This window comes from Hyperolius riggenbachi, chromosome 11, assembly GCF_040937935.1.
Source record: "Hyperolius riggenbachi isolate aHypRig1 chromosome 11, aHypRig1.pri, whole genome shotgun sequence".
NCBI classification, from domain to species: domain Eukaryota; kingdom Metazoa; phylum Chordata; class Amphibia; order Anura; family Hyperoliidae; genus Hyperolius; species Hyperolius riggenbachi.
In genome coordinates this window covers 28923335-28941523 of record NC_090656.1, presented here as the reverse complement: position 1 = coordinate 28941523, position 18189 = coordinate 28923335, and the positions used below count along the sequence as shown (strand labels likewise).

General features: G+C 49.1%; 1 protein-coding gene across 1 annotated transcript in view; it reads left to right on the top strand.

Annotated features, from left to right (window-relative positions):
* The first annotated feature begins 6965 nt into the window (after positions 1-6965).
* Positions 6966-18189, top strand: part of TCF25 (transcription factor 25) — a 77192-nt gene continuing 65968 nt past the window's right edge. The window contains exons 1-5 of the mRNA XM_068261437.1: positions 6966-7219; positions 9384-9518; positions 11239-11310; positions 15350-15492; positions 17076-17141. Of these exons, the coding sequence (XP_068117538.1) occupies positions 7043-7219; positions 9384-9518; positions 11239-11310; positions 15350-15492; positions 17076-17141 (593 nt within the window). The 5' untranslated portion in view covers positions 6966-7042. The remainder of the gene's footprint in view (positions 7220-9383; positions 9519-11238; positions 11311-15349; positions 15493-17075; positions 17142-18189) is intronic.

Below are 18189 nucleotides of genomic sequence, written 5' to 3'. Positions count from 1 at the left end.
ATTGTAGCAAAATCGCCCTAAAAATGGTACAGGCACCGCTTTGCTGAGTGGAAAGCAGACGAAACGCGCTGATATGAACTATCCCATAAGGATTCATTGCACAAGCGATTTTAGGTTTTTTTTTTTTAAGAATCGCCGGCACTCAAAAAAAAAAAGATGCAAAACGCCCTAGGTGTGAACGAGCCCTCACTACAGGTTAGGTCAGGTGAAGATAGCGCCTTAACCTCTAGCCGACCGCATCACGCCAATCGGCATAAAGTCCTGGGGCTCTGTTTTGCAGGAGATCGCGCACAGGGTTCGCACGCATCTCCTGCTTGGTGGGTGGGCTTCTGAGCGTTTTTCAAATCAACATTGATTTAAAAAGCGCTTGGCTAATGTTACCCTATGTGGGTGTTCCCACAGCAGCGTTGTAATTTTTTCAAAATCGCAGGTATACCGCATGTAGCATTTTTTTTGAGTGATTCATTCAGAAATCGCTCTGAAAATCGCACTCACTAATTGCTAGCGATTGCTATTGTGATTTTGGCGTGCACTAGCCCAGAGAGAAGAGGAGTGGAGAGAAATTAAGAATAGCCTGAGATGGAGCATTATCTGTATTGCAGTCCCACATCACACAGAGGCTACTTGCCTGTAATAGGACTCCTGTCCCTGCCAGTCTCTCACACAAGTCAGAAAGTAGCCCTCCTGGAGTCTAGGGACTGTCAAAAAATGTTCACCTTGTTTAACAAGATGCAGGCAAGCTCTGCATCATGCTGTGTATACATACCAGCTTGCCTGCCCTTTAATTGCAGTTTTATCAGCTAGCCTAGTATTTTGCATTGCCTTACAACAAGAAACCTGAAAACACCAGACACCAGCCCTAAATCACTGAATGAAAGGGGGCCTGGGGGAGATTGCCCCCCAGGTGGAGTGGAGAGACTGAGATAGAGCAGATAGCGTATCTGTATTGCATTCCCACATCACACAGAGGCTACTTGCGTGTACTGTGTCTCCTGTCCCTGCCAGCCAAATCCAAAAAAGCTTTATTGGCAGGACCAAATACATTTAGCATTGCCAAAGCAAAAACAAAACATTAACAACATGGTGGGGAGGATTGTGGGAATAGCGGAATGATATAGGTATACTGTCCATAGGGGTGTCCATAGGGGTGTGGAGAATGTAAGGGATGGTCAGCCTCTCACACAAGCTGCAGGCAGCCCTCCTGGAGTTTAGGGACTGTCAAAAACTTTTCAACCTGTGCAGTGGCGGACACAGCCAGCAGTGGGCCCCTGTGCAAAATATCAATTGTGGGCCCCCCTGACCCGGCAAAAATGGGCGTGGCTATAACCTGTGGCAAAAAATGGGTGTGGCTATAACCTGCGGCAAAAAATGGGTGTGGATAGAACCTGCGGCACGTAGCGCCGCGTCAAAAAATGGGCGTGGCAATGACCGGATAAGGGCGGAGCTAACTGTAATTTAAAGTGATCCCGGGGTGAGAGTGATATGGAGGCTGCCATATTTATTTCCTTATGCCCAGAAAATACGTGCAATGATGTCGGCAGATATGCCCAGAAAATACGTGCAATCATGTCGGCAGATATGCCCAGAAAATATGTGCAATCATGTCGGCAGATATGCCCAGAAAATACGTGCAATCATGTCGGCAGATATGCCCAGAAAATACGTGCAATCATGTCGGCAGATATGCCCAGAAAATACGTGCAATCATGTCGGCAGATATGCCCAGAAAATACGTGCAATCAAGTCGGCAGATATGCCCAGAAAATACGTGCAATCAAGTCGGCAGATATGCCCAGAAAATACGTGCAAGCAAGTCGGCAGATATGCCCAGAAAATACGTGCAATCGTACGTGCGATGACGGGTACATGAACTTAGCAGCAGTTAATTCAGCAGTTGACATCAACAGGGAACTTTGAGTAAAGCCCTGTCTCCTAATAAAAAATGATGCGCTATTTACTATACATATAGAAGATATTAGATAGTGAGCTCCTCTAAGCACAGTCAGTGTCGTGACTATGTACTCTGTAAAACGCTGCAGAAAATGTCAGAGCTATATAAATACATAATAATATGATAAGACATTCAACTATGACTATGGTAGGAGTAGTGTGAGCTCCTCTAAAGGACAGTGAGCGACATAACGATGTACTCTGTAAAGTGCTGCAGGTGGGTGGGTGGGCTAAACGATTACCTGGTCGGGAGGGTGGGTGAGCTAAAAGATTATCTGGTCGGGAGGGTAGGTGGGTGTGTGGGCTAATAAAATTACCTGTGAGGGTGGGATGGAGGATTACCTGGGTCTGGGTGGGTGGAGGATTACCTGGGTCTGAGTGGGTGGGTGGGCTATAGGATTACCTAGGTCTGGGTGGGTGGGCTATAGGATTACCTGGGTCTATGGGCTATAGGATTACCTGGGTCTGGGTGGGTGGGTGGGCTATAGGATTACCTGGGTCTGGGTGGGTGGGTGGGCTATAGGATTACCTGGGTCTGGGTGGGTGGGTGGGCTATAGGATTACCTGGGTCTGGGTGGGCTATAGGATTACCTGGGTCTGGGTGGGTGGGTGGGCTATAGGATTACCTGGGTCTGGGTGGGTGGGTGGGCTATAGGATTACCTGGGTCTGGGTGGGTGGGTGGGCTCTAGGATTACCTGGGTCTGGGTGGGTGGGTGGGCTATAGGATTACCTGGGTCTGGGTGGGTGGGTGGGCTATCGGAATACCTGGGTCTGGGTGGGTGGGTGGGCTATCGGAATACCTGGGTCCTTTGGGCTATAGGAATACCTGGGTCCTTTGGGCTATAGGAATACCTGGGTCTGGGTGGGTGGGTGGGCTATAGGAATACCTGGGTCTGGGTGGGTGGGCTATAGGAATACCTGGGTCTGGGTGGGTGGGCTATAGGCTTACCTGGGTGTGGGTGGGATATAGGATTACCTGGGGGTGGGTGCCTGGATTGGGCTATAGGATTGTCTGGGTGGGTGGGTGGGCTATAGGATTACCTGGGTCTGGGTGGGTGGGCTATAGGATTACCTGGGTCTGGGTGGGTGGGCTGTAGGAATACCTGGGTCTGGGTGGTTGGGTGGGCTGTAGGATTACCTGGGGGGGCTGTAGAATTACCTGGGGGTGGGCTGTAGGATTACCGGGGGGGGGGGGGGGCTGTAGAATTACCTGGGGGGGCCTTTAGGATTACCTGGGGGTGGGCTGTAGGATTACCTGGGGGGCGGGCTGTAGGATTACCTGGGGGGGGGAAGCTGTAGGATTACCTGGGGGGCGGGCTGTAGGATTACCTGGGGGGGGGCTGTAGGATTACCTGGGGGGGGGCCTGTAGGATTACCTGGGGGGGGTGAAGCTGTAGGATTACCTGGGGGGCGGGCTGTAGGATTACCTGGGGGGGGCTGTAGGATTACCTGGGGGGGGCTGTAGGATTACCTGGGGGGGGCCTGTAGGATTACCTGGGGGGGTGAAGCTGTAGGATTACCTGGGGGGGCGGGCTGTAGGATTACCTGGGGGGCGGGCTGGTCGGTCTGGGAGGGTGAAAGATAAGATTACCTGGTGGGTGGACCATTTGCCGAGGCTGGGAGGAGGGCCCGATCACTCCCTCACCTCGGCGGGCCCCCCTCCTGTTATGCGCGGCGCCGAGCGGGAGATACAGCCAGCTATTAGTCTCCGGGCTGCAGCAGACACTAGAGCACCAGCCGCCTGTCCACTCCTGTCTCCTCCTCAGCAATACCGCTCTGCACGCACTGAATCAGGAAGTAGTGCAGAGCGGTATTGCTGAGGAGGAGACAGGAGTGGACAGGCGGCTGGTGCTCTAGTGTCTGCTGCAGCCCGGAGACAATAGCTGTATCTCCCGCTAGGCGCCGAGCATAACAGGAGGGGGGCCCACCGAGGTGAGGGAGTGATAAGAGTCGGGCCCCCCGGGGATAAAAAAAACTAAAAAACAAACAAAAAAAAAACGCCTGCAATACATAATGGGCCCCTCAAAAACGGAGCTTGAGGGGCCCCTGTGCGCTTGCACGGCCGTATGTCCGCCACTGAACCTGTGACATACCTTATTTAGCTGTCTACATGCAGTCTTTACAATAGGGAAAGAGCTGAGTTTTTCCCACAGACCCTGCAGGCAAGCCTCTGTATATTTACCAGCTTGTCTGCTTCAGCGATTTCAGGGAATTTTTTTAAAAGTACAGGAGTCTCAGGGGGGTGTTCCATACATCCAGAACCCCCGTCTGGATACACCAGTGCACCTCACTATTCATCTGAGGCAGTCGTTATCAGCTGCCTCTGCCAACTTTAGTCAAGCGTGTGTGCCTTTAAGGAGAGAGATTAGTTGTGGTGCAATCTGATATCTTTAAAGTGACCCAGAGACAACAGATATTAAATTCTGAGGATATTTTCTAGAAACAAAAACTGACACTTACCTGAGGCTTTTACCGACCCCTGCACCGGCCCCCTGCTTCGCTACAGGGGTCCTTGCCGGGCAGCGTCATCAGTAATGATGATGCGTTCCTCCACAGTCTTCGTCACACGCAGTTGCGTCCCACCTAAGAGGGAGGGTGCGTTCCACTCCCCGCACAGCAGATAAGCTGCTACTCTTTACGGCGCATGGGGGATCAGTATATCTGCACGATCGTGCAGTTGAAATTTAGAACAAACCTTCCAGCGCTGCAGAGAGGGGAAAACTGTAACGTCAGTTACAGCAACAGGGAAAGATGCCTCCTACAAGTACAACTACATGGATCAGGCTGAGTCGCGTCAGAAAGGTACTTCTGCCGACGTGACTGCAAATGTATACCATGCTGATGTCAGTGTTTAAAAAAAAAACCCTGTGCCTCACTACATGTAAACTACTATGCTCTACAAACAGCTATGCATAGTACAGTGACTATTAAACATAATTTTTCGCCATAGTGCCCCTTTAAGGAGCTCTATATTGACTGAAGCATCTTCTCATCTTGATAGCAAAGAAGGGCCGTCTGAAGTTGCTAGAAGGTTGTTGTTTTTTTGCCGTATGCTTGAAGAATATTGTCAGGGGCATAGCAATAGGGGTTGCAGAGGTAGCCACCGCATCAGGGCCCTTAGGCCAAAGGGGCCCAGAAGGGCCCTGCCTCAACTACAGTATTAGCTCTCTATTGGTCCTGTGCAAAAATTAATCATTTCTATAGATACTGAATAGTGGTAATTATTAACAAACTGTTCCCCATCACTCTGAGCACTCTGAGACACAAAGACAGATTGTTACATTCAGCTGAGACAAAACAATATCTAAAAGTCATTTTTAGGAGTAGGAGGATAGATTCAATTGTTCATCGCTTCAATTTATTTTTACTTTAAGGGGCCCATACACTTAACGATTTTCCCGCCGATATACAGCAGATTCGATCACTGTGATCGAATCTGCTGCGAAATCTTTGCAAACGCTGACCGAACAATCAATTTCTGTCCAAAATCGATCGTTCTCATCGATCCGTCCGTGCGGAAGATTTTGCTCGATCGCCGGCGGGTCGGGAGTGCGTCAATAGCGGCGTTTGAATCTCCGTCGACCGACGCTAGCGGCAATACATTACCTGATCCGGCCGGCGCGTATCCCCGCTGTCCCTGCTGCTCCTTCTCCGCTGGGTTCCTGCAGGCTTCACTTCTTCCTGTCCGGACAGGAAGTTTAAACAGTGGAGCGCCCTCTACTGTTTAAACTTCCCCGGACAGGAAGTTCAGTGAAGCTGGTAGTGATGGGAATTCCGGCTCTTCTCGGAGAATCGGCTCGTCTGAATCGGCTCCCAGTAAAGAGCCGGCTCTTACAGCTCTGAATCAGCTCTTCATTAAATATCACTGGACATCACTCAGAATCGGAGTAAAAGCCCCGCCCCCGTCTCCATGACGTCTCCAGACTGCTTCTCTGACTGGGGCAATCCCTCCTGCTACTGCTCTGCTCCGCCCCATACACTCCTACAAGCTGCAAGAGGAGGACTACATCTCCCGGCATGCCTCAGCGCCATTTATTACACAGCAAATCAGAGCTCTGTGGGGCGGCTGAGGCATCGGCTCTTTTAAAACTGAGAACCGGCTCTTGTCGTTCGCAGCAAAGAGCGAACGACCCATCACTAGAAGTTGGAGCCCTGGAGCTGAGCGTGGAGAAGATAGCGGAGACCAGGGGACTCGCGCCGGCCAGATCAGGTAATGTATGCTGGGGGGGGGGGGGGGGAGGGGGCCGCGGCAGCTTCACAGATGGTGAATTGATTTCATGCTGAAATCGATTCACTATCTGTTTGCGGTAAAGGCGGCCATACGATCCCTCTCTGATCAGATTCGATCAGAGAGGGATCTGTCTGTTGGTCGATCTGATGGCAAATCGACCAGCGTATGGCCACCTTAAAGAGAAACTCCGACCAAGAATTGAACTTTATCCCAATCAGTAGCTGATACCCCCGTTAACATGAGAAATCAGACCATCAGGGGGCGCTGCATGACTGATATTGTGGTGAAATCCCTCCCACAAGAAACTCTTGAGTACTACTCCTGGCAGTTACCTGTCTGGGAACCTTGATGCATTGTGGGAAATAGCTGTTTACAGCTGTTTCCAACTGCCCAAAAAAAAAAGCATGTAGCAGCTACATCACCTGCCAGCAGTAAAAATGTCACCATGTAATAAATGTCAGAATGTAAATCAGGGATTTAAAAGATTTTACAATGGGCAAACACTGACTAAATCATTTATACATAAGTATTGTAAAAATGAAGCATTTTTTTATTACATTATTTTCACTGGAGTTCACTTTACACAACTTCCACCTAGTAGCACAGAATGTGCAATAAAATCATTGCACCTCATTGATATCCCTATTTGGAAACTAGACAAGTTGCACAGTGATGATGAATACAGAGTTTTCATATATAAACTCTTTGCGGCTGGAGGAGTTCCTATTAGTACATTCTCATCATACAATACCGCCACCTAGCGGCAACAACAGGCTGGAAGTGCGCATGCGCGGTGCTATCTCTTGACTGCACGCTCCGGAGACAGACGTGCGCGCCGCCCTAGGTTGGGTTGCGTGGAAATGTCCCGTAGGGCGCTGAGGAGGCTGCGCGGGGAGCTGAAGGGCCAGGAAGAGCCGGGGGCCCCTCAGGACCCCGAGGAAGAGGAGGAAGCGCAGCCCGCTGAGCCGCGGAACCGGAAGAACCGACGAAACCGCAAACTATTGGAGGAGAGCGGACTGAGCAACCCCTTCCAGCTGGTCTGTGCCGCCACCTAGCGGGGGAAGAGGGAACTGCAACTGGGAGTTTTTGTTTATAATGTACTGTATAACATGGGAGATCCCTTCCAGCTGCTGTAACATGGGAGATCCCTTCCAGCTGCTGTAACATGGGAGATCCTTTCCAGCTGCTGTTACATTAGAGATCCCTTCCAGCTGCTGTTACATGGGAGATAACTTCCAGCTGCTGTTACATGGGAGATCCCTTCCAGCTGCTGTAACATGGGAGATCCCTTCCAGCTGCTGTTACATTGGAGATCCCTTCCAGCTGCTGTTACATGGGAGATCCCTTCCATCTGCTGTTACATGGGAGATCCCTTCCATCTGCTGTTACATGGGAGATCCCTTCCAGCTGCTGTTACATGGGAGGTCCCTTCCATCTGCTGTTACATGGAAGATCCCTTCCAGCTGCTGTTACATGGGAGATCCCTTCCAGCTGCTGTTACATGGGAGATCCCTTCCAGCTGCTGTTACATGGGAGATCCCTTCCAGCTGCTGTTACATGGGAGATCCCTTCCAGCTGCTGTTACATGGGAGATCCCTTCCAGCTGCTGTTACATCGGAGATCCCTTCCAGCTGCTGTAACACGAGAGATCCCTTCCAACTGCTGTGTTCTTCCACCGGGTGGAGGGGACTGCAACCGGGATGAGTCATGTGCTAAGTGGAAAGTTAGCTGTTGTCAGATTCCATCTAGTAGGGAGTGATGTGAATGTATGTAACAAGGGGCACCACTAGCTCATGTATGGTGGTCCAACCTAGTGCAGCTGGGGATGTGTCATGAGGGTGGGGTCTGGGGTCTAATTTAGTTTTTTTTTTTTTTATCCCTATGCGTACCTCCTAACTCTCTGAGATAAAAAAGAGGGGCACTTAAAGTGACCAAGAGAAGAGTAAAAAGCATTTTTTTTTTACTTACCCAGGGCTTCCTCCAGCCCCATAAGCATGGATGCGTCCCTCGCCGCCCTCCTGCGGTTCCCTGCTCCGGTAGGCGGCTGTGTGACGTCAGCAGGGGGCCTTCTGCGCAAGCTCAGAAGGCCCCGGGTTACGTCACTCAGTCAGACTGAGCCGTCTACCAGGGTTTGCTTGCGGCTGAACGGAGGATTTCGGGCGGACCGCGGGAGGATGGCGAGGGACGCATCAGAGCTTATGGGGCTGGAGGAAGCCCTGGGTAAGTTAAAAAAAAAATGCTTTTTACTAGTCTCTGGGTCACTTTAAAGACACGCCCCTTCCACAACTCTAACCCTGCCTCCACAACGCCCCTCATCATGCATATAACAAATAATTTAGAAGCCAAAGATGTAGGCTTCGTTTCCAGTAGGCTCGGACGTGCGGCGGCACTTCCTGTTCTGCGAGTACGCAGCCGAATCCTGGAAGCTGTGCCATGCACGGCTATGGGGTTCGCTGCCACTATGGCAAGCAATTCGGACGGTGGCAGCATTATCCCCTATGGCAGAGTTTCCCCACGCAATTTGCCTGCGGGTAAACTGCGGATTCTGTATGATTTCCGCTCTAGTGGAAATGGTCCCGTAGGTTTATTATACAAACCACACTGGTCCTTTCTATCATCAATGGGGGGGCGGAGGGGGGGGGGGTTAGGAACAGAGCTGGGACAAGGTCCTCCAGCACCCAAGGCTGAGACACCAAAGTGCGCCCCTTCATCCCTCCCACCCCAGCTGTCACACACGGATTGCTATTAGACTAAGAGGGCCACAGGGCCCACAACCTCCCCAACACCTTAATATCTAGTTATCTGGCTTGCAGTCACTGCTATGTATCCCCTTTTCTTATTTCTTTCTGCTTCAAACACAATTAGGAATGGCAGCTGAATGAATTGTGCGCCGCCTTCTACACTGCGCCCTGAGGCTGGAGCCACTACAGCCTATGCCTCGGCCTGGCCCTGGTTGGGAATATGTAACATGGAGAGTCTCACTCAGGCCAGTTGTCTGCTGTCACCTTATGGGAGGATCTGCACTTCTGACATGGGAGTGGTAGTAGGCTGTCTCTTTCCGGCTGATATCTGCCATATCGAAGCTCTGCCCTGTGCATTGTCCAGTCCACTGTATTCACCACCCCTGGTGTTTGTGCATTTCCTTTCTGTGCTGGTTGTATGAAGAGCACCTGTCAATATTTGCCACATTTATTTTTGCAGATAACTGATCCCAGTGAGGATCCACAGAGCGATCCAGACGGAAACCCAGCGGTTCAGTCAAGGCTGACAGATGAAGAGGAGGCAAACAAACCGGAGGTCCAGCAAAATGGCAGAAATGAGGGCTGTCCCTCACAGGTAAGGACAGGGAACCCTGTCGGCATGGAGACATGGGACTGGCCATATTAGACTTGATTTTAGAGGAGCAAACCGAAGGCCTGTCATCCTTATCCTTGTTTTCCAGCAGTGACCTGGTACTTATGATAGTATTGGGATGACTGTATAAGTCATATCTGTTCCAGGTCACTCTCTCACTGATGAGGGGAGGATATCAGCCCAGCTTGCATCCTTAGAAACAAATAAAAATGTCCACTTCCATATTCCTACCTTGTCTTTTTTTATCTGTAGCCACTTCCTAAGGGCACACTGGGTACATGCTTCATCCACATGCAAGCTGGTTACATACATGATTGGCAAACACGCTAGATAAGATGCCTATTAATGATACAATCCTGATTGTACAATCTTACCACTTCTATGTAATATGAGGGATTTCTTCAAGGATCCATTCAAAGTACATTTACTCTGTACATTTACAGTGTACCCTTCTACCACAGTGTTCTCCCCAGAAATGTTTTCAGCCGGGTGGCATGAAAAAGTACCCGGGAGGGACGAAGAAATGCAGGGCTGGCGCAACCTACTTAGTAGGTGAAGGATGAGGAGGTGGTCCAATGACAGCCGGACCAAAATTAGCCAGAAGAGCCTAGGGAGAACACTGCTTCATATTTGGATAGATTGTACAGTCAAAGATTTTTATCACTGATGGGCACCTTTAAAGAGAACCTGAGGTGTTTTTTTTTGGGGGGGGGGGGGGGCAGATGGGACACAGAGGCACGTTCTCTGCCTCATGACATGCCTCTGAATCCCCTCATCGCTGCTCTCTGCCCCCCCCCCCCCCAATGCTGCGCTATGGCCCCCTGAGATTAGCGACAATATTAGTCGTTATCTCGGAGGTAAACTGTTGGAGAAGGATTCCCTTTTCAAAAAGTCCGCCAGGGGCGTTCCTGCAGGGTTTCCAGAGCTGCCATTGGGCAGCTCTCTCTCCATGGCCGCACCCCCTGCCACTCCCCTGCCTCCCTGCACTCTGTGAATGAGAGAATGAATCTCTCATTCCAACGTCGTGACCCAGAGGTCACCAAAGTGAAAGTGGGCCATTGGGGCCCACGGGATCGGCGGTTTTGGAGGCTACCTGATCCGCTTAGCCCCCTGGATCAGGTAGCCTAGTTTTTTTTTTTTTTGTTTCATGAGCCAACCTCGGGCTCTCTTTAAACTGCGTACACACTCGATGAAACGACCGAGGAGACCATCAATGACCACCTATGCTGGAAATCCAGCATGTGTATGGCAGCTCCCTACTACTCGGTCAGAAATCCCAGTTTACCCCGCCATTGTGTGATGTCACAGACGTGCCTGCTGCAATGTCCTTCTGCCCTTACCGCATAGCAACAGAACACATTGCTAGCCTGCAGGCTAATGATGCGTCTGTCAGCCTTTCAATGTCCCCACTGGGAGATACTGATTTTGCCTGTGTATGGGCCTTTGCACACTTGATTGGACATGTGTCTTCAGCAGCACTGACACTTCTTACATATATGACAGGCACACACACTGGATACACGTATGCTGCTTACATACTGTATATGATTAGGACACACATTTCATCTGCATGGACGTTGCTCACACACACACATGATTAGCTCACACAAATTCTGGTTGCACATATAAGCCTGAGTTCTTGTGCCTTTGTTGCGGAGACTGTCCTGTGCAGGGATGTAATTGTGGCTGATCTTCTTTACAGGCGTCTCTGGGTGACAAACCAAAGAAGAAGAAAAAGAAAAGGAAGGGGAAGAAGATGGCAGCGGACACTCAGGTAATGTCTGGTTGCTGTAATAAGCACAGCCAACAGAGACAATCAGATTGTTCCCCATCCTGTTCTCTGGGCATTGTGGGAGAATACCTCACAGCAACCAATCAGATTGCTCCCCATCCTGTTCTCTGTGCATTGTGGGAGAATACCTCACAGCAACCAATCAGATTGCCCTCCCCCCTCCTGTTCTCTGGGCATTGTTGGAGAATACCTCACAGCAACCAATCAGATTGCCCCCCCCCCTCCTGTTGTCTGGACATTGTGGGAGAATACTTGCTGCAAGCAGCAGCTCCTCCGGTAATCAGCCTCTGTACTGCCGCTCAGCATTTTCCTTGTGTTGGTGTCAGCAAACGGTGACACATAAGCCAGAGTGACCGCAGATTGGTCTTTATCTATCACATCTCCTGTAGTGAGAGGAGAGGACACTGGCCAACAGCGTTCATTGCAGCCTTTACCAAATATTTCATATATAGGGGATGATTCAATAACATATTAAAATGTTGCATATTCTGCATACTAATTACTGCAGGGTACAACATTTTTCTGCATGCTCGATTCAGTAAACTGCCATGGTATTTATGTTACATAATAATGCTAACATTTGTATAGCACTTTTCTCCTATCGGACTCAAAGCACCCAAGAACAGCAGCAACTAAGGGCATGTTCGGGGGGCAGTTCTTCCATGAAGCAACATGAATAACGTGCTTCAGGCCAGCAACCATTATAGGGCTTCCAGAGGCAGCTCCCCTGCCCAAATGTCCCCCTCCTCACCCACCCCATCTCTACCTCCCTAGATGCACAGATTCACTCACCTGCTCTCAGCATTCCAGTGATGGGATCTCCATCCACCCGTCCAGCGTCCATGGCTACAGCGCTGCCTCATGTGACAGTTGCATGCTGCCGGGTCACATGAGGCGCTGGACTTCACGTGTGGCTGGTGATCCCATTGCTAATCTGCTGAGAGAAGGTGAGTGACGCGGCGCTGATGCAGCACATACCCGGCATCCTGTGGATCAGAGGCTGCGGGCCAGCAGGGAGGAGATGCTATGGGAGGAGGTGCAGCACATACCCGGCATCCTGTGGATCAGAGGCTGCGGGCCAGCAGGGAGGAGATGCTATGGGAGGAGGTGCAGCACATACCTGGAATCCTGGGGATCAGAGGCTGCGGGCCAGCAGGGAGGAGATGCTATGGGAGGAGGTGCAGCACATACCCGGCATCCTGGGAATCAGAGACTGCCGGCCAGCAGGGAGGAAATGCTATGGAAGGAGGTGTAGCACATACCCGGCATCCTGGGGATCAGAGGCTGCCAGCCAGCAGGGAGGAAATGCTATGGAAGGAGGTGCAGCACATACCCGGCATCCTGGGGATCAGATGCTGTGGGCCAGCAGGGAGGAGATGCTATGGGAGGAGGTGCAGCACATACCCGGCATCCTGGGGATCAGATGCTGCGGGCCAGCAGGGAGGAGATGCTATGGGAGAAGGTGCAGCACATACCCGGCATCCTGGGGATCAGATGCTGCAGGCCAGCAGGTAGGAGATGCTGTCTTGGAGGAAGCAGAGGGAGGTAAGCATAGTGCCAGTGCCTTCAATGCACAGTCTGATGTGTCTCTCCTCTCTAGTCTGGCTTTGCACGCACATCGGGGTTCTCACAATTTATTGCTTCAGGAGGCGCACTCAAGAGGCCACCTTGCAGCGTTAGTATGTCTTGCCCAAGGACTCCTTACTGAATAAGTACTGACCCTAACCAGGATTCGATCCCAGGTCAAAGGCAGAGCCTGTAACCCGTACACTATCCAGCCAATTATACTGCAGCTACATACGAGTAGCTGCTGTTATACAGCTGCACAGATTTGATGCAACCACCTAAGTGTATCAGCCTGGATACTGCAGAGCAGGAGTGCTCCAGGTGCAGAACATGCTGTGAAGCTGTCGCCCCGTGTTTGGGCCTGAAGAGAAATATTTTTTGTTTTAAGTTTGTTTTAAACTGAGCTGAAAAAAGTTGGATACTTGCCTATGAAGAGGGAAGGCTCTGGGGCCGTCCCGGTCCCTTCTCTGTGCCCTCATTTCACCGCTGTGCCCGGTAAAGTCCTTTGACCACCGTGGTCAAATATATCCCAAGTACTTCTGAAGACGTGCGTCTCTGCTGCACTTGCACAGTATTGAGTAAGCGCAGATATATGAAAAGGGGAAAACTGTGGATCGAGCGCACGGAGAGAGGACCTGGAAAGGCCCTATAAGATCCATAGGTGAGTATCTAACATATCTGACATGGGGGTGTATTCACTAAACTGTGCTAAGCAGAATAACGTGTGTAAAATCTTGCTGCATTATGAGTAGAGCGTAATGCAATAGACAAGACATAGAACATTTATATTGCGCTTTTCTGCTGGCAAACTCAAGTGCCAGAGCTGCAGCCACTAGGGTGCGCTCTATAGGCAGTGGCAGTGTTAGTGAGTCTTGCCTAAGGTCCCCTACTGAATAGGTGCTGGCTTACTGAACAGGAAGTGCCCTGAGTTTTGAACCTGAGGAAGGGCTCCGCCCGAAACATGTCGTACGTGTGCCTCTGCATGCTATTCAATACAGTTATTTGACTGAAGCCATTTGTGTGCTGTCTCCGTTTGTTCGATTGCCCTGAGTTTTGAACCCTGGTCTCTTGTGTCAGATGTAGAGCCCTTAACCAGTACACTATCCAGCCAGGCAATGCATTAAGGTAGCCATACACTGGTCGATTTGCCATCAGATCGACCAACAGATAGATCCCTCTCTGATCGAATTTGGTCAGAGAGGGATCGTATGGCTGCCTTTACTGCAAACAGATTGTGAATCGATTTCAGCATTAAACCGTTCACAATCTGTGATGGTGGTGCTGCCGTTACCCCCCGCCCGCCCACATACATTACCTGCTCCGCCGGCGCGACTCCCCCGGTCTCCGCTGTCTCTCTTCTCCGCTCTGGTCTGGTCTCCGGGTCCGGCAGGCTACACTTCTTCCTGTCTGGGGGAAGTTTAAACAGTAGAGCGCCCTCTACTGTTTAAACCCGGAGACCAGACCAAAGCGGAGAAGAGAGACAGCGAAGACCGGGGGAGTCGCGCCGGCAGAGCAGGTAATGTATTGCAGCTGTATTGCGTCGGTCGTCGGGCACTCGAACGCCTATATCGACCCGCCGGCGATCGCGAATATTCTTCCGCACGGACGGATCGACGGGAACGATTGATTTTGGCTGGAAATCGATCGTTCTGTCAGTGTTTGCGCAACAATTTCACAGCAGATTCAATCACAGTGATCGAATCTGCTGTATATCGGCGGCAGAATCGTTAGGTGTATGGGCCCCTTTACTCTCTATTCATCATGTGTAAGATTTTACGCACGTTAATCTCCTTACTGCAGTTTAGTGAATACACCCCATGAAGAGATGCATAGGTACAAATAGTAATCGTACTAAGAAACTGAAGTCTCTTTCTGTTTTCCAGTACAGCAAGTGTTTTAGAGGCAGTCAAACAAAAAGTCGAAATTAGCCTGACATCCTGAAAAGTAAATAGATGGTAAAACTATTATCTCACTGAAGAAGCACTGCTAATAAAGATTTTAGTTCTAAAAAGTCCAAAGATTTGTTACTTCTGTTTGTTTTTTAGCTAAATGAAGCAGATTTTACATCAGACTATTACATCTGTTTAGAATACGGTCTTAAAAATTCAGATCTTAAACTGAAAATAAAAATGTGAGACTGTTACTACTACACATACAATTCATTATATCATAAGTTTATTTGCAATTCAGGTTTGCTTTAAAAAAGTAGTTTTGGGACTCCCAATTTCCTCTTCCTTCTCAATGTCTTGCTTGATGAAGCCTGATTGAAGAGAGGTGGTATAATGCCCCCTGGTGCAACTCACAACTCCATAGAAGGGGGGAAATTTGAGTTGCTGAAGCTAAGTGTGTCAGAGCAGCTGTCTTTATCAGCAGAGAAAAAACGGGTTTTGTTGACTTATTTCATGGTCTGTTTTTTTTTTTTATATATATATATATTATTTCTCTCCTCCCACAGCTAGATGGCACTGCTGAGATTGGAGATGAGCTGGGAGATATTGACAGTATTTTGGAGAAAATAGAGAATGCCAATGGTGTCACGCTGCAGAGTCAGGGAGGTGGCAGCGCAGATACCCGGCCCTTGCTGTATGTGGAGCATAGGTATGTGATTGGATGATGCTGAATACAGTGAAGTCATGTTGAGTGCAGCATAAATAGTCTTCCAGCTATTATAGAACTGATAGGCCAAGCATGGCGGTTAGGCGTGGCCTGAGGCCCAGTTCACACTCGCAATAAGAAAAACGGAGCGGTTGTGGTTCGTAACAGATGTGAATGGAGCCAATGTTAACCTACGGATCCGTTCGCATTAGTCCGTTCGGACGGATATGTTCCACATGCTCTGCTGAACGCTCTGCAAGTTTGGCACTGCATCGGGTTTTTTTTTCCGGACAGCATAGCGCAGGGGTCCACCAAACTTGTTTGGTCAAGGGCCAGGTCAACATACTTCAGATTGCTGGGGGGCCGGAGCATACATACAATGATGTATACTTTATCCCCACACCAACCATGCCTGGAAGAGAACTCCCAGCAGCAGTCATTCATTCACACGATGCCAGAAGAACTCTTTGCACCCCAGACAGTGAAGCATACCCAGGTAACCTCCTGCCATCCATCCAACTGGACAGCAGTGTCACCTAACGTGGAACTGGATTGGAAGCCAGCAAATGACTGCTTTCTAGCTTTTATGTGGAAGGGTGGTGCCAACAGTACTATCCTATATGTGGGCTACCAATATTTAAAGATGCAGTTGAACCGGTTTAGCCAGCACAATCTACTTTTGATGACGTGGGTGATATGGGGAAACTGAATGGGAACGGAATGGAAATGGATCCTTTCAACTGGGAATAGGATCCGTTTTCAGGAATCCAGTTACCACATAAGTGCCAGTGTGGACCGTCCCTTATGCTGGTACATGTAGTTACACAAAGCTGATGAGGCTTTTACCTCTGTGCAGCTATATTGCAGGTTTTGCTGACGCCAATGAGATCGTGACTAATGAGTTCTCTGGCAGTCGGTCGATCCTCACAGAGGTGTCTGCGATGGAGATTGTTCTGATTTTCATCTTCTTGCAGAATAAATTCCTCTACCATACTAGTGTGATCTGCAGTGCAGCATTCCTGCCCATTCACATCATTAAAAGGATACCCAAGGTGAAATGATGAGATAGACATGTGTATGTACAGTGCCTAGCACACTAATAACTATGCTGTGTTCCTTTTTTCTTTCTCTGCCTGAAAGAGTTAAACATCAGGTATGTAAGTGGCAGTTCCTGTCTGAGTCAGGACTAGGTCAGACTATAGTGTGACCCTCACTGATAAGAAATTACACCTATAAAACACTTTCCTAGCAGAAAATGGCTTCTGAGAGCAGGAAAGAGATAAAAAGGGTCAATGGTTCATAGATTTTAGCTCTGGCATACTTCAACGAATGTGTCATTGAGCAAAAACCAATAAAACAGTTAAAACTTTAAAAGTAGATTTAAACATAAAATAAAACTGTAGAATATCTTAAAAAGGCATTTTTAGGAGAAGGAAGATAGATACAATTGTTTATTTCATTAGTTTATTTTCGCCTCCAGTGTCCTTTAAATACGTCAGCCTTATACACAGACATGGAGGAGCCCAGAGGTGGCCGCCTCACCCTCACCCCTCCTAACTTCTCATGGTTTCCTCCTCCTCACGCAGGAACCTCAACCCAGAGACGGAGCTGAAGAAGTTCTTTGGTTCCCGGGCTGTGATGGGAGATCAGAGGTGAGATTTCTTATTATTTTTCTTATTAAAGTGGACCCAAATTAAAAATACAAGATTTCAGAAATAAAATCTATTTTCTAAATTATAATAATAAATAGCAGCATTTTTTCAGCTGCATGATGACAAATATAAAATATTTTACATTTATTGGAGGAACCCCTCCCCTTCCTTTCATTTTGCCGGGACGGAATCCGGCAAACTGGTGGAGTAGGTGGTGTCTGGCAATGGAGGAATTGCTAATGGCTGCCCCCAGTATAACCCTAGTTATGGAAAGAGAAGGGTGAAAAGCATGCACTGAAATGCTCATAGGCTTGAAGGAGTGTTTACTTATCTTTGTATGTGTCAGAGTGGTGCAACTAAATATTTAGAATAAAAAAATTTTTTTGGTTTGGGTCCGCTTCAGAGACTGAAGATTCCCAAAAAACATGTTTTTACTTTAAAGATCTCAGTCAATCGCCTGTATACTGTTATATACTGGGTACCACATACAGTACAGCACCAGCATCTGTTCATACATAGCACCAGTATATGATGTTTTACATTTTTTATTTGGTGTGCGTTAGGAGAGGGGTCGTCTTATACGCCAGGTGTCATTGATGCCGGGTGATACGCCCTATCCTGTTACCGCCTCTCAGATCTCGCTGCTGAGGACTGTAGTGAAGCGGCGCAGGCGCACACGTGTGAGATCTGAGAGGCAGAGAAGGAGATAAATAGGATACAAGGGCGGGCCAGAAGGGTGAAAGAGGCGTGTTTTATGGGCATAGCATGATCTATTCTTCCATCCCGCTCTGATAAACAGGTAGGCAAGTAAAGCTGACCAATCCGCTTATGGAAAGGGAGAGTTGACCAATTCAACCAGTCAATCACCTGTATAGTGTTATATACTGGGTACCACATACAGTACAGCACCAGTATCTGTTCCCATCTGTTCATACATAGCACCAGTATATGATGTTTTTTTAATTGTTATTTGATGTGCGTTGGAAGAGGGGTAGTCTTGTACGGCGAGTGTATCCCAAACTCTATATTTTAACTGGAAAAGATGGGG